General features: G+C 43.3%; 1 protein-coding gene across 1 annotated transcript in view; it reads left to right on the forward strand.

Moving 5' to 3' along the window:
* Positions 1-15,584, forward strand: part of pkd1l2a (polycystic kidney disease 1 like 2a) — a 127,476-nt gene that overhangs the window by 56,342 nt on the left and 55,550 nt on the right. The window contains exons 20-24 of the mRNA XM_078543021.1: positions 540-671; positions 3,514-3,742; positions 8,783-8,976; positions 11,339-11,569; positions 13,819-13,920. Coding sequence (XP_078399147.1) covers positions 540-671; positions 3,514-3,742; positions 8,783-8,976; positions 11,339-11,569; positions 13,819-13,920 — 888 coding nt within the window. The remainder of the gene's footprint in view (positions 1-539; positions 672-3,513; positions 3,743-8,782; positions 8,977-11,338; positions 11,570-13,818; positions 13,921-15,584) is intronic.

Consider the following 15,584-nt stretch of genomic DNA (forward strand, 5'->3'; position numbering starts at 1 on the left):
CTCGAGCATGAGTAGGCGGGGATTTTATTTCACCATGTTAATGTCGCAAGAGGCCCCAGGAACTTTCAGGCCTTAATTCCTTCCCACTTAGTGCAAGGACTGGAATCTATGGAAATAATTTGAACAAAGGTACCTTCCCCTCTAAATAACAGATTTGATTAGATTTGTAATCAGTTTACAACTGTAATTAGAATCGGTTTTACATGTCCTGGAAGGAACTCTGGTTTCACCATTTGTAATACATTCATTAAAAATGTGCCGAATGGTCTTCGTTACCTCATTAATATTAGTTGGACCATGTCAAACTCAATGGAAAATAAAAGTGGACGGAGTGTAAAACACGCAGCTGATTCACAATGTTACTGCCTGAGATGAAGGTCACCTCCTCCATTTTTACTATATGAATTCCAGGATTTGTACTGCTGTGTTAGGGATGGCATTTTGCAATGATTCTCTGTTTTTCACTGAAAATTACAAACGAATGTCTTTGATCATCATTGAAATTCAGCAATTACGACTAAAGCTTTATCTTTGTTCAGGTGGTGAGTTTTTCAGTAAATCCTTTCATGTGGACAGGGAAGAATGAAATCTCAGGAGCTGTGAGTGGTCTGACACTGACATCAGTAAATGGCACAATTCATTCTGTCCAGAATCTGACAGAGGACATAGAGGTAAATCTGCAAATTATGTCCCCTTTTCTACATCAAAAATAGAAAGAACCTTGATACTTCGGGGGGGTTGGGGGTGGGGGGGGTGGGGGGGGGTGTGGATTTCAACACTGAAGGCTGAGTGCATTGGGGAGAGGCAGGAAGAAAAAAAAATCAAATCTCTAACCCACCTCCAACCTGCCCACTTCCACTTTTAATAGTTGAATAGCATCACCAATGAGAATTTCCAAGCTAAAAGCCTGAATCTTCTGGTCAGCATGCGGGGGCAGGGCCCGCTCGCTGACAACTAAAATGATGCGCGGTGACGTCGGGCGTGCGTCCTGATGTCACCGCACGTCATTCCAATCTTCAGTTCGGCGGGCGCGCACCAGAGTCGGCTGTGCACCCACCGAACTGTCAAAGGCCTATTAAGGCCATTTAACAACCAATTAAAAGAATTAACAGAGCTGGCCATCTAACCTTAAGGTTGGCGGGCAGGCAAAGAGCCCAGGCGGCCTTCGCATTTATCATGAAATCTCATCCACAGGCGAGATGAGGTTTCATAAAGGCTTTATAAATCAAATAAAATTTTTAATTAAAATTCATTGACATGTTCCAGCTCATGTGACACTGTCACATGAGGGGACATGTCTGAATAATTTTTTCTATTCTTGAAGTTTTCATAATGAAAATAATTTCCCTGAGGTAGCTCCATGCCTCAGGGAGATTTCTGCGTGGGAAAGAGCACAGGCTCTCCCTCCGCCCCCCGCCCACACAGGGAGCATTCATCGCTTCTGGGTGGGCCAATTAACGTAAGATGGCGGCACGCAGCTGATCGCGGGTGGCGATTGGCTGCACGCCCACCTGTGCCCGCTCCCGCCCAGCCAGAAAATTCTCCCCAATGTATAGTTGGGGCCCTTCTAGTTTTTCTGAAAATTGTAAAACAAAAGCTGTGGGTCCTGACAATATCCCACCTGTAGCACTGAAGTCTGGAGCTCCAGGGCTAGCTGCACTTTTAGCCAAGTTGTTCCAGTACAGCTGCAACACTGGCAGCTACCCAATAATGCAGAAGATGTCCCATCCACATGAAGCAGGACAAATCCAATCTGGGAATTACCATTCCATCAGTCTATTCCAGCGCTTTCCCAGCAACAACCCATTCATCGATGCTCTGTTTGGGTTCTGCCAGGGCCACTTTGCTCTAGATCTCATTACAGCCATGGTCCAAACATTAAAAAAAGAGCTGAATTCCAGAAGTGAGTTGAGAGTGACTGCCCTTGACATCAAGGCAGCATGCGATCATAATGCACCAAGGGGCCCTAGCAAAATTGAAGTCAATGGGAATCAGAGGGGAAAGTTTACACCGGTTAAAGTCATATCCAGCACAAAGGAAGATGGTTGTGGTTGTTGCAGGTCAATCACCTCAGTCCCAGGACGTCACTGCAGGAGTTCCTCAGGATATTGTTCTAGTGTCAACCATATTCAGCTGTTTCATCAATAACCTTCCCTCCAACATAAGGACAAAAATGGGAATGCTTGCTGGTGATTGTACAGCATTTAATACCATTCACAACTCCCCAGATACTGAAGCAGTCCGTGCACACATGCAACAAGACCTGCACAACATTCAGGCTTGGGCTGATAAGTGGCAAGTAACATTCACACTACACGGATGCAAAGCAGTTACCATCTCCAACAGAGACAAGTCCAAACATCTCCCCTTAACTGTCATTAAAAACTGATTATTTAATCAGTTGCTATCACTGAATCCCCACCATCAACATCCCGGGCGTTACGATTAACCAGAAACTTAACCGGACCAGCAATATAAATGCTGTGGCTACAAGTCCAGGTCAGAATCTTGGAATTCTGCAGCGAATAACTCACTTCCTGACTCCGCAAAGCCAGCCCGTGCTCTACAAAGCACAAGTCAGGAGCATGATGGAATACTCTCCACATGCCTGGATGAGTGCATCTCCAACAATACTCAAGAAGTTTGGCACCATCCAGGTCAAAGCAGCCCGCTTGATTGGCACCCCATCCACCACTTTGGACAATCACACCCTCCAACACTATTGCACAGCAGCAGCAGTGTATACCATTTACAAGATGCACTGCAGCAATTTACCAAGCCTCCTTTGACAGCACCTTCCAAATCTTCAGCCTCTACCACATAGATGAACAAGTCCACCAAGTGCATCGAAGCATTCACCACCCTGACTTAGAGCTATATTGCTTCATTGTCACTGGGTCAATATCCTGAAACCCCCTTCCTAACAGCACTGTGGGTGTACCTACACCACACGGACTGCAGCGGCTCAAGGTGGCAGCTCACCACCACCTTCTTAAGGGCAATTAGGAATGGGCAATAAATGCTGGCCTTGTTAATGATGCTTACACCCCAGAAACGAATATCAAATACAGAAAAAAATTATCTCAGCAAAAATCATATATAATCACATAGATTACTGTGGCGTGTCTCTCAGCGCAATTCTAAGCTACCTTTAGCTACTTGTATATATAATTCTAATTCCATAAGGGGAATTTTGGTAATATTGGAATGGGATTGGTTCCAATAAAGTATATTTTAAAATTATTGTTTAAAAAAATTTAGTTTAGGTTTTGAACGTCAATTAGTTCATCATTGAGTGATTTTCAAGTTCCTTAAAACAGGTTATGGCAGAGCATGTGTGTCTCCGAAGAAACACATGGGGACAAGTTTGAAAAGAAGAATTTGACAGCACTGTATCAAACTCTACCAGAAAACTAAAATAAATTGAGAATGAGGTTTACTGCTAAATCTTGGGAGTCTTGGGACCACATTTCCATAACTTTTGAATGGTAAAATAGCTTGTTTCTATCACAGATAATACTTCCTAGATCTAATGTGATGCATGAGAATTGGACTGAATTCAAGCTGGTAACCAATCTTACCACCATTCAAGTGAATGTAACCTCAGACAGCGGCACCCTGCTGATTCATCTGGAGCCTGAGCAAAGCATTCCCCTGCTCCTGTACTTCAACTATGAAGTTGAACCCAATGAGACCAGCTTTCTAGTAACCACACAACTACCTAATGTTAAGTGCACTGGAGGTAAGAACAAGCAAAAGAGTGAAGCAATAACAAACCTCTGCATAGAGGATGGGCTACAAAAAAGCAAGCAAAAAGAGTGCTATCTTTCTGCACTTAATGGGCTAGCTCTATTTTTTTGAAGAAGAGTCATATTGGACTCAAAACATTAACCCTGTTTCTCCCTCCACAGATGCTGCCAGACTAGCTAAGTTTTTCCAGCACTTCCTGTTTCTGTAGATGTGTGTAGAGTGCCACATTTTCATAAAAACAGAAGAGTTCTAGAGCGTAGAGGAGACCATTCAGTCCATTCCACCCATGCCAGCTCTCTGAACGAGCTAGCTCTAAAGTCCCATTTCCCTCCTTTTTTTCAAATGATTATTTGCATTCCTGTGAAAAAGTTATGAATTCTGTTTCTAGTACTGTACCATTTTAGGTCAAACACGCCATGTTTTAATGGCTCTCTATGTAATGAAAAGTCTCCTACCCTCTTTCCTAACTTTCTGATTTCATTGTTGTGAGGTTGGGGAGAGCAAAGCACCATCCCCAACCTGACACCACTTGGATCTGAGGATAAAATGGAACCCTTTAACACAGCACGGTATTTTCCAACACTAGAATGGGAGAAGCAGTACAGTAGATCATCAACATTTGCTTCTAACTTTAAAGGTTTCCTTTTTATCCTGGGGCTTTGCATAACTTACTTTTATACCATAGATCCTTCTTTCCCCCTCATATGCCTTTGAATCATATGGCACAGAAGATGGTCCTTTGGGTCTCTGTGCCTGTGCCAGTTCTTTGAAAGAGTGATTCATTTGGTCCCACTCCCTTGCTTTTCTCAAAGCTTGTCGATGTTGGTCCTCCAAGAATTATCCAGTTCCCATTTGAAAGTTGCAAATTAATTTGCTTTCACCACCCTTTCAGGGAATGTATTACAGATCATAACAACACACTGCGTAAACATTTTCTTCCTCATGTCACCTATTATTTGATAATTCCGTTAAATCAGTGTCAGCTAGCACTGAGCTCCAATCCTCCTGCCATTGGAAAGAGTTTCTCCTTATTTACTGTATCAAAACCCTTCATGATTTTGAACACTTATCTCAAATCTCCCCATAACCTTTTCTGCTTTAAGAAGAATAATCCCACCTTTTCTAATCTCCTCATATAACTGAAGTCTCTCATCCCTCGTACCATTCTAGTAAGTCTCCTCTGCACCCACACCAAGGCTGTGACAACCTCCCTACAGTGTGGTACCCAAAATTGACTGCAATACTGTCACCTCATTATAATTACCAACTGTTCAACTGCTTTGAATGACTGAATGTGTTAAATTTCTACATATTTCTGACTCTGATAAATTTTGCTTGAGCCCTTGTTTTTGTTGTTTCCATAGTGGCTTTGAAAATAGTATTTCTGGGTCTAGTTGAGTAAGCTGTATAAACGATAGTAATTTTCCTCTTCTGAGTAAATACAGGTACCCACAGAAATGTTTACATATTCATAAATTAATTAAACAGCATTTATTTAAAAGAACATTTCTTCAAATGCAAAACTTATACCTATCACTTTAACCCGTCCCAAGCATTCAATTCTTCTGGTTTAAAAAACTGTCATATCCAAACAATCAGAACCTTTGGGAATTGGAATCAAAAACTCAAGACACCCTATATTATGACACAGCAGATGCTAAAGGCTGAGTTGTTCAAATCCCAGAGGGAAGCTTGAAACAACTGTCAGAACCCATTTTTGCAATTTCTATGTTTCGAGATGTAAGCTTTGAAGTCAGTAGTAATAAGACCACTGAGTCTCAAGAGGTTTTTATAAAACTAAATTAAACATTTATTAATCAAGAAAAATTGTAAGCACATACATATGTCTACAAAATTACTATTATAATAATTACAAAAATCCCCTAATTAATCTGACTCTCAGTTACACTCCCGTTGAGGCAGCAGAAATCTTATAGGCCTGAATTTTTCAGGCGGCAGACAGGCTCGGCGGGAGCAAACGAGGGTGGTCATGGAGCCAATCTCTACCCGTGATCAGCTCTGTGCCACCATTTTACGTGGGTGGGCCAATTAAGGCCCACCCAGCATAAGACACAAGCCGTAGCACTCAGTGCTACTTGTGCAGGCAGGGGGAGGAGGGAGAGTTGTGGCCAGCACTCTTTCGTGCATGCGTGCGAAAGAGCGCTTCAATCTCTCCAAGGCACAAAGCTGCCTCAGGGAGATTGAATCAATATTGAAATAATTAAATAAATGGTTTAAAAATGTGTTTAAACATGTCCCCTCATGTGTCACATGAAATGGGACATGTTTTTATATTTAGGAAAAGTTTTTTATTTAATAAAAGCTTTAGGAAACCTCATTCCGCTCGTGGATGAGGTTTCCTAAAAAATGCGAAGGCCCTTGGCATCTTCGCCTGCCCATCAACTTTAAGGTTGGATGGGCAGCATTAACAATTACATGAATTACTTTCTTAATGGCCTTAATCAGCCTTTTACATATTGGCGGGCGTGCAGCCGACTCCAGTGCATGCCCACCGAACGAAATATCATTGGAGTGCGCGATGACGTCAGGACGCATGACTTATTCATTGTGCGTCATTTGACGCATCGGCTTGTCGGGCCTGCCCCTGAACGCCGACTGAAAAATCCAGCCCATAGATTTAAAGAGACACCTGGCAGAACACACCCTGGACAGTCACATTCAAAATTAGTTTCTTTCAGCTCTGGGCCCTTTCAGACAGACCTGAGGCTTAACAGGCTGGAGGATTCTCACACTTGTTGGATCTTAAAATGCCTCTGCCTTACCCCCATTCTCCTTTCTCCTTTATGCATATCTTTCTCTTTGAATGTAAGTTTTCCATTGTATCACTAAGCTTTTAATTTTACCTCTTCTAACAATAAAATCCTTTGATACCACCAATTTTATTAGTAAGCTGAAAAAAGAAACACATCACTTGGCATCTTCTAACTAGGTGCACAAATTCACCCATTCTTTTGAAAGGTTTATTTAAAAATGCAAATTGCCCCCTTGACACCTATGTTTCTAAATTTCCCCATGTTTAATTTCCATTTCAAACCTACTTCTTTCTACAAATCAAAGTCTCTAGACCACCTGACTTTAATCCAATTAAGACACAGACACACACACACACACACACTCACAGAGCCCACTAGACTCTATTTAAAAAAATAATTTCCAATAACATTATAGACATTAATCTCTTCATGACACCCGATTACTGTACTAGTGTCTGGAATACAACATTAGAAAGTACAAGACTAGTGAATGTGAGGTTCCTGATTTATCAGAGTCAGAAAGGACTAAACGAGAAAACAGTCAATTGAAAAATTCTTTAATCCTTCAAAGTGTTTTCTGGTATTTATAAGATTAAAACAAATCACCAATATTCAGTATTTCATGTCTTGGTTAAATCTAGCCAAAATGGGCAACATTTATAACTGTAACTTGGATAAAAAATTAATCTATACAAATTTAATTTATTCAGTCACCTTGGAGCAGCAATCTTGGTTATAGACCTTTAATTCAGGGCTGTGTTTCAGCTGCATTTTGAATGGTCAGTTTTTTCCAGAGTTATGTTACAGTTTCCATGTGTTGTAGATTGACAGGCCTCACTAACAGCACACCAAAGATCATTTGCATGTGTGAGAAATTGATTTTTAAAATATTTTTGGGGAATATTATGTTCTTCTGTGGAAAAGGCTGTGTGTGTGTGTGTGTGTGTGTGTGTGTGTGTGTATGTAATTTAATTAAGCTGGGCAGAGATTAATAGGAGACATTGTCTGGGGGGATTTCAAACATGAAAATGAGAGAGGTGTTAGGTTTAATATACAAGTAGATTAGTTCTAACATTTGCATTTTTAGTTAAGTGGAGTGTTTGTTTGAATATCAAAGGGAGTCAAAGATACCAAGAAACGTGTTCGCATGTTTCAGGAGATCGATAGGCAATTAGAAGGGGGGATATCATTTTTTTATTGAAGGGAAAGCAAAGACAAGATGGAAACATGAAAGATCTTGTATTTGGAAGGGTTTGAGTTTCAAAGAGGTGTAAAAAGAGAGGAACCTGAGATGAAAGGGGAATAAAGGTATTTTAGAGTTACTGTGGAGAGCTTAGGATTGCTATAGCTACAATAACTGTTTGAGCTGTTGAGGTAGCAGCTTGAACTGAGTTGGGAGCTTTTAGCTCTGGGCTGGGAGGAGATATAGTTTGAATCGGCCATCAGTCAAGCCTGAAAAGTATTGGTCTGCAAAAAGCAGTTTTATGCTGAAATTTGGTTTACCGCAGCAGAGTGGAAGTGAGTTACAGGTCATGTGGTATGCCTTTATTGAAGCTATAGCAGCTTGCCTTGGGTAATATTACTGGATTTTGTATAGTTAAATATCTATAAAGGAGTGTTGCCTGGAAGGTGTTTACTTGTAGTTCTGACCAAGTGGAGAACCCTTTTTGGGGGGTAATGTTTTGCAAGACTAACCTTAATTGTGTAACTGTAAACTTGTGTGCTTAAGTTTTCTTTTATTCTTGTTAATGAAACTTTTACTTTTCATTTTTAAAATCCCAGAAGTGGTACTGGACCTCTTACTGCTGAGATCATATCTCTTCTTCTCATTTTCAGGAGACAAAAAAAAGGGTATTGTCCATAAGCCAAGTTTCTTCTGGGATTTGGTTTGTGTAGCAATTAACACTGGCTTTGGCCATAACACATGTCTTGTCGTTTACCTGATTAAAACTAAACAAGTTGATTTCAAATTGGGCTGGGTTTGATACTTAGTATCAACATCCCCAGTTATTCCATTGTGTTTCTGTTGGGAAGTTATGATTAACACATACATAGGTTCATTTTAATAACGTAATTTACACTCTTGCTGCATGCATTTACAAATACTAGCACCTTTATATTGTGCAAAGCTGAATTCTGTTCAAACTCAAATATGTTTATTCAACAGAAATTTTATTCAAATGTGAACATGTTTCAGTTGACAAAAATTGCACTGTTTTTTTAATGTGTTTTTATTTTTTTCCATCTTTTCCAACAAGCTGCAAAATATACCTGGCTTATCTCGCCCACTGAGCTGATATATGGAGTAGGAACATATTATTTATCCGTGAAGCCTGCCCCAGATCTAAACTCTTCACAACCGGTTAACATTACTGTGGCTGTCACTTCCTTTATATCCCAGTGTGTATACTGGGATGAAGTTAACAGCAACTGGAGCTCATCTGGTTGTCGTGTGAGTGCCCTTACTTTGTATTGTCCCTGTGACCGATGTTGCCCGAGTTATATTATGTGAGAAAGCACCCGTATAAGTTATTGAATATAATTCATTCAATGCAACAGCTCTCTCTGGATCTGCTGACACGCCACAGCATTAGCATCATTGTGAATTTATGTGCCACCATTTCAAATCAATGACTATTAAAAACATCAGAGTTGAATCAAGCGCCAACTACATTTTTAGCCAAATCAGATACTTTGCCCCAAAGAGTCATGTAAGTCACGATTGACTGAATACACCAATAGAACAAGGAATGCTTCTCTGCATTGTTGAGGCCTTGCATAGGTAAATGTAGATAGCATTGCTTAACTAGCTTATGGGTGGAATTGTCCCAGATTCGCACTAAGTGCAGTTGCAGGCGGGAAAAAAGATGTTTTACCCACCAGCCGCAATGGCAGCTTTTCACGCTGTGTTGTCCCAATCTCACCTCATTAATCATGCATTCCTGGGAAACACGCCATTTCCATGGTGGGCAGACTCCGATATGCCCGTCACATTGTCACCTCGCCAGTTCATCACGCTGGGCGCCACATTTAAAGTGCAGCCGTACGCACACCTCTCAGTGCTTCCAGCCCAGGGCTGCTGCACAGAAGACATGGCCCTGAAAGGCAAGAAGACTGCAACCCCCCGATTTAGTGAAGTGTCCCTCGAGCACCTTTTGGACGCCATGGAGGCCCGCAGTGATGTCCTCTACCCCCGCTCTGGCCGCAGGAGGGGCAGCAACATTACCACTCTGGCTTGGTAGGCAATGGCAGTGGAGATCAGTGCCAATGCTGCACAGAATAGGTTGGCCATCCAATGCAGAATGATCTCATCTGTGCCGTCAGGGTAAGGCAACCATCTCATCACTCTAAACTCGCACACTCAAGCCCATCACACGTTTGCTGGCATCTCACTCACTGCCGGCTCATTGGACATCACTACTCACTCTCTCACATGCACCCTCACATTTCCATCTGGCCTGATCTCCTCTGAATACTGCATCCTCAACCCTCACCATCTTGAGGCCACTTGCACAAATCAACTTGTGCCCCCCCACACACCCTGGGATAACCCCTTCTCCAGTACTACCCTCGCCCTGCAGCTTCTTGCTTGCCTGAGGCCACTTCTCCCCACTCCCCAAGCAAACCCTAGCCCTGGAGCCGTTGAGAAGCCACCCCCCCCACCTTACGGCTGGTCTGGTAGGTAGAGACCAGTCCCAGAACCCCCCTAAAAATGATGTGGTGCTCTCTGTGAAGCCTGGCGCTGAAGCAAGGTAGGAAAACAAACCTCCAAGTCCCTGGATCAACCGAGCAAAGTGCAGCTCACCAGGTGCACGTTGCTTATATACAGTTGTGAAACATGTCGGCGTGCAATCCTGCTGATGTGCTCGGTTGATCCAGCATGGGGGGCTGATTCCGGCAAGCTGGGCTTATAATGATTTGCAGATGTATTACAATGAGGTTCCCGGCATCTGACAGCAGGAAACGCGGCCTGCTATTGATGATAGAGCGGACGATTGCAAACTGGTTTCACGACATTGTGAAACCAATTTTTGGCCTTCTCACCATATTGTCCGCTCACGCTGTCAAACAGGCCTGACACCAGTGGGCACGAAAAATTCCGGTCTATGGCACCAACGTTCTTATGTCTGTAATTTTGTAAGGACCTTACTGTAAATAACAGTTACTGTGATATTAATTTAATGATTCTATTTATCGCATGTAACAGAAATATATAAAGGTAATGTGCTAAGATTTTTAGCTCTGCATCTTGCTACTTTTGTGACATCACTAGCAATGGAGTTAGAAGAACACAATACTTGGACTGGCAAAACATCGTTTAGCCCCTCAAGTCTTTTCCACCAATCAATTAGATCATGTTTAATCTGTTTTTTAATGCCATTTATCTGATTTGGTTCAGTAACCCTTAATACCCTTGCCTAACAAAAATCTATCCTACTCCCATGCTACCTCTCCTGAAAACATTCAGCATCTCAACAAATAATGATCTAGATGTTATATTCTCTTGCATCTGGATGATTTGAGCATTATTAAGATATAATAATTAGCCTGTCAAATTAGCAATAAACAGGTTTCCAAGAAGTCAGTAGGAACTGGGTTAAATGAATGTAGGTCAGTGACAAAATGATGATAAATCAAATTTCAACAATCATTTGTTGGAGCATTTTTTTTTTAAACAAACTTATCCATTGCTCTCATTCTCTGACACTCACTTCTTTCCACAATAGTTTTAAGGAGTCTTACTACCCAAAATCCAGTGGGAGGATGCATGTTTGTGAGTGCACGCTTCTACATTTTTCTGATCTGTATTTCAGGTGGGCCCTTTAACAACCACCAACAGTACTCAGTGCCTGTGCGACCACCTCACCTTCTTCAGCAGCTCCTTCTTTGTCATGCCCAATGCAGTAGATGTCAGCAGGACAGCAGAACTGTTTGCCACATTTGTGGATAACCCAGTGGTTGTTACAACTGTTGCCTGCATTTTTGGGCTCTATATTCTTGCTGTCGTTTGGGCGAGAAGAAAAGACAAGCAAGATATGACCAAGGTGAGTTGTTCATCCAGTTACTTTCTAAATCTTGAATTCCAATCTCTCTTTCTCTCTCTCTCTCTCACCTCGGTCTCGTTCAATTCCTCTCATTGTGTGTTTCTCTGTTTAAACAGATGGGAAACAAGATATTCACATTTTAAACAGCTCATCTATTTTGCACACAGCAGGCGGAGTTTAATGCCCCCTCCGTAGTGAGTTTGGTGGTGGGGGAACATTTAATTAGGTGGGAGAGCGGGGACCCCGCCACCTTCTCATCTCCACCTTGGCTAAGTCCATGGTGGGAAGGCCTGCAGATGGCCTTCTCACCCTGCTACCAATTGAGGCCCCTGAGTGGGCAATTAATGCTCAGTTAAGGGCCTCATCCCACCACCACTGGCATTAACCTAGCAACAGGGGGAGGGGGCTTGCCATATGGGAAGCAGAACAGGCAAGCCCTGTTGGCTCCCGGTGGTGGTGGGGGGAGGAGGAGCCTCATTCACAGGTACTCAGTGCCTTTTCGAAGGACCCAGCAATGGGAAGGTGGGGGGGCCCTGTTGAGTGCCAACCACCTGCCCTTGCTGCTGAACCCTCTCCCACCATCCCACCTGTAGCCTGGGTCCATCCACAATCATAGGCCTTGCGGGGGTAGTACAGCAGCAGCCGCCACCTCCCTGGTGGCACTGTCAACCAAGCACATCTGCCAGCTTCTGATTGGTCGGCAGCTCTTAGCGGGCAGAATCTCCACCCCCGGGGTCATTGATCCCGGGGAAGCTCTGCCACTGGCCTGTTAAGTGCCTGAACAGCACTTAATTTGGCAGACTTTCCCTAAAAGAGGCAATGGAGGTCTCCCACCAGATCTCCAAATGGACCTCTATTAAATACTACTCAGCGGGTGGAATCTTGTGCCCTCCCCCATGGTGAGTTTGGTGGTGAGAGGGAATTTAATCAGGCAGGACGGTGACAGGTGAAGACTTTGCCAATTTCATGCCTCCACTCCAACTAAGTCCAGGGTGAGAAGGCATGTGGGATGACCTTCCCACCCTGGCGACAATTAATGGCCACTTAAGGGCCTCATCCCGCCATGGCTGATATCACCCAATGGCAGGAGGCTGAGGGGTTCCCTTGTTCAAAGGCACTCAGTGCCTGAACTAGGGACCTGGCATCGGAAAAGGGGGCCCTCTGAAAGTCACCCCCTGTCCTTGCTGCTGAACCTCTCGCCTGCCTCCACGCAACCTTCACCCTGTGACACCCCTCCTATCATCACTCACCTCTTTCTGTATCCATCCTCGATCTGAAGCCTCAGGCGAGTGTAGTAGTAGCAGCAGCCACTGCCTCCACATAGTGCTGAGTACAAAAGAGCTGCAAGGCTCTGATTGGAGGGCATCTCTTGGCGGGTGGGACTTGATCCCAGGAGAAGGCCAACGGCTGGCCTGTTAAGTTCCTGAGTGGTACAAAATGCGGCAGGCCTTCTTTCATGGAAAGAGGCGATGTGGGGATCCAAGATCCTGGGTACTCCCACTAAATCCAGCCCAGTGAGACAGGCTGTCAGAGGGAACTGAGTTCACAAGCAGCAACATTGGGCCAGGAGAGAGAGTTAAGGATTGTGCCATGCTGGCCCAGAAGTGTGCATTGAGGATGTCTGAGAGAGAAGTGCAACTGTCATGCTGGCAGCCTAAGACCTAACCTGTGATTGTAATTATTTACGTTTTGTAGGGCGTGTATGATTTGTTGTTTTTCTGTAATGTGGTTCTCTTTTGTGATTGGCAAATTATCTAAAGCAGAAAATAAGCAGTGTGGTACCAGAAGAAACTATACGGAGAAGATAGGTTAGTTTAAAAATACAACTCTCCTTACTTGGCATTTGTAATTAGCTACATCATAAGATACTGGAGCCCTTGCATCATTTGTTCTAAACTATTTACTTCTTCAGCAAATGTCGAGTCTGTTATAATGTGGTTTGTGCACCCGTAACTCTCTTACATTTACCCTCTCTCCCTTCACTGTCCCATGTTCCTATCAATCACAAAGCTTGACTCAGTGGAGAAATAATCACAATCACAATCAACAGAAAATTTAACTTAGGAACAGACAGCATAAGGAAGACAGTGCGTCAAGACTTGAGAAGAGCTCAAGCATCATCATCAAAATGATATGACATTCAATCTGGCTTTCTTGGAATAAAACTTTGCTAAACTGTAAAGTGAACCATATTTGCAGCACTGTCCTGTTTATATAATTCTCTTTCTTTTCAACTTAAAAACAAAAAGGTGAAGATAACACTACTTGCTGATAATGACCCATTCGCCCAGTACCGCTATCTGGTGACAGTTTTTACTGGACATCGCAGAGGAGCAGCTACCACGTCTAAGGTTTGCCACCATTACACGTTCTGTGTACTTCTCTACTGCAGATTTTAATTTGGGGTGTAGAATTGACAGCTCATGGGTTGCACAATAAAGCTGTAGTTATAGGTTTGAAAGCATCAGCTGTAAATTGTGAAACCAGAATGACCTGTTTGATTGCAAGTTGTGATTTGCATTCTGCTTCCTAGGGTAGGATGCTGCAGGGTTGGTTGTACTGAGCTCTGAATGCCCTTTGGGTTTTTATTTGTGTTGTGAACATGGAATGCAGCATCCATTCTAAAAGGATTCAACAGCAAATTTATAATGCACTCAGAAGATCCAAAGAGCTGCGTCAGCACTTCTTAAATTGGACCATAAATTGGAATTTTTTTAAAAATTCATTTACAGGATTTGGGTGTCACTGGCTAGGCCAGCATTTATTGCCCATCCCTAATTGCCCTTGAGAATGTTATGGTGAGCTGCTTTCTTGAACTGCTGCAGTCCTGTGATGTAGGTACACCCACACTGCTGTTAGGGAGGGAGGGAGTTCCAGGATTTTGACCCAGCGACAGTGAATCATACTTTTGTGAATAGAAAGCCTGAGTGGTGCAAGATGCCTTCCTGGAGAGAATTTAACACTGCTTTCTATTTGTGTTTTGGGAGTTAGATGAGGACCTTTCATGTTGACTTACATCCACAATCACTCTGTAAAAATGCAAAAGTAGAAGTACAACCAAAGCTAAGAACTCCCTCAAGATTAAAATGGAAATACTGATTCAAGCTATCTTGAAAAAGAACCATCCAGTTCATGAAGAAAATGGCCATAAAATTTAGCTCCATGGTGCTAGTGATGCCATTTGTTTCCAAAATGTGCATATAAACTTATGGCGGGATGTACACCAGTCGCCATCTTGGGAAGGTCAGGAGCATGGGCAAGAGCAGCGTGTGTTGGAAATATACAGAGTGGATAGATCATGACATCAGTTAGTGCAAAACAACAAGTTAATGCCAACACTGCCTTTTCAAGTTCACTGCTCCAGCTAACACCCTCCTTTAAACACACCCATCTGAACATGCAGGAAGGACTCCTCACTAGCGCTATGTAAAGCCATCATCAACCACTCTTATACTTGGTGACAAGGGATGTGCCCTCATGATGGCAAGGGTGTGAAGCAAACCCATGAATTGAAAGACACACTACATTGAGTACTGGAGGGCCCCCCACCTCCTCATGTCTATTGTTTCAGGATGCTGATGATCTCCTCCATTATGTTCCTAGCTGCAGCATGGCTCTCATTGTAGGAGTGTTGTGTGTGTCTGTGTGTGCGTGGTTGGGTGGCAGAAGGGAGTCATGAGCCATGTGTACAGTGGGTAGCCTTTGTAGCCAACCAGCTACCCTTTGGTTCGATGTGATGACTTGAAGATGGCTGGAATGGCTGACTGACAGGGATGAAAACATCATGACCGCTGCCAGGGTAGCGGGAACTCGCCAATATGATGACTGGGCATGGTTGCAAACCAGCTTCACATTCAGGTAGTGGAACCTTTTGAGTTTATGGTGCATCTCCCCATTGAAATGCAGTGCCCGCAGGCCCATGTGCAGGCCCATGTGCATGTGATCAATGACACCCTGCAGCATGGGGAAGCCCACTATCCTGGCAAAGCCATGTGTCCATTCCCCCTGGTGTACA

Source organism: Cetorhinus maximus, chromosome 6, assembly GCF_964194155.1.
Source record: "Cetorhinus maximus chromosome 6, sCetMax3.hap1.1, whole genome shotgun sequence".
In the NCBI taxonomy this organism is placed as follows: Eukaryota; Metazoa; Chordata; class Chondrichthyes; order Lamniformes; family Cetorhinidae; genus Cetorhinus; species Cetorhinus maximus.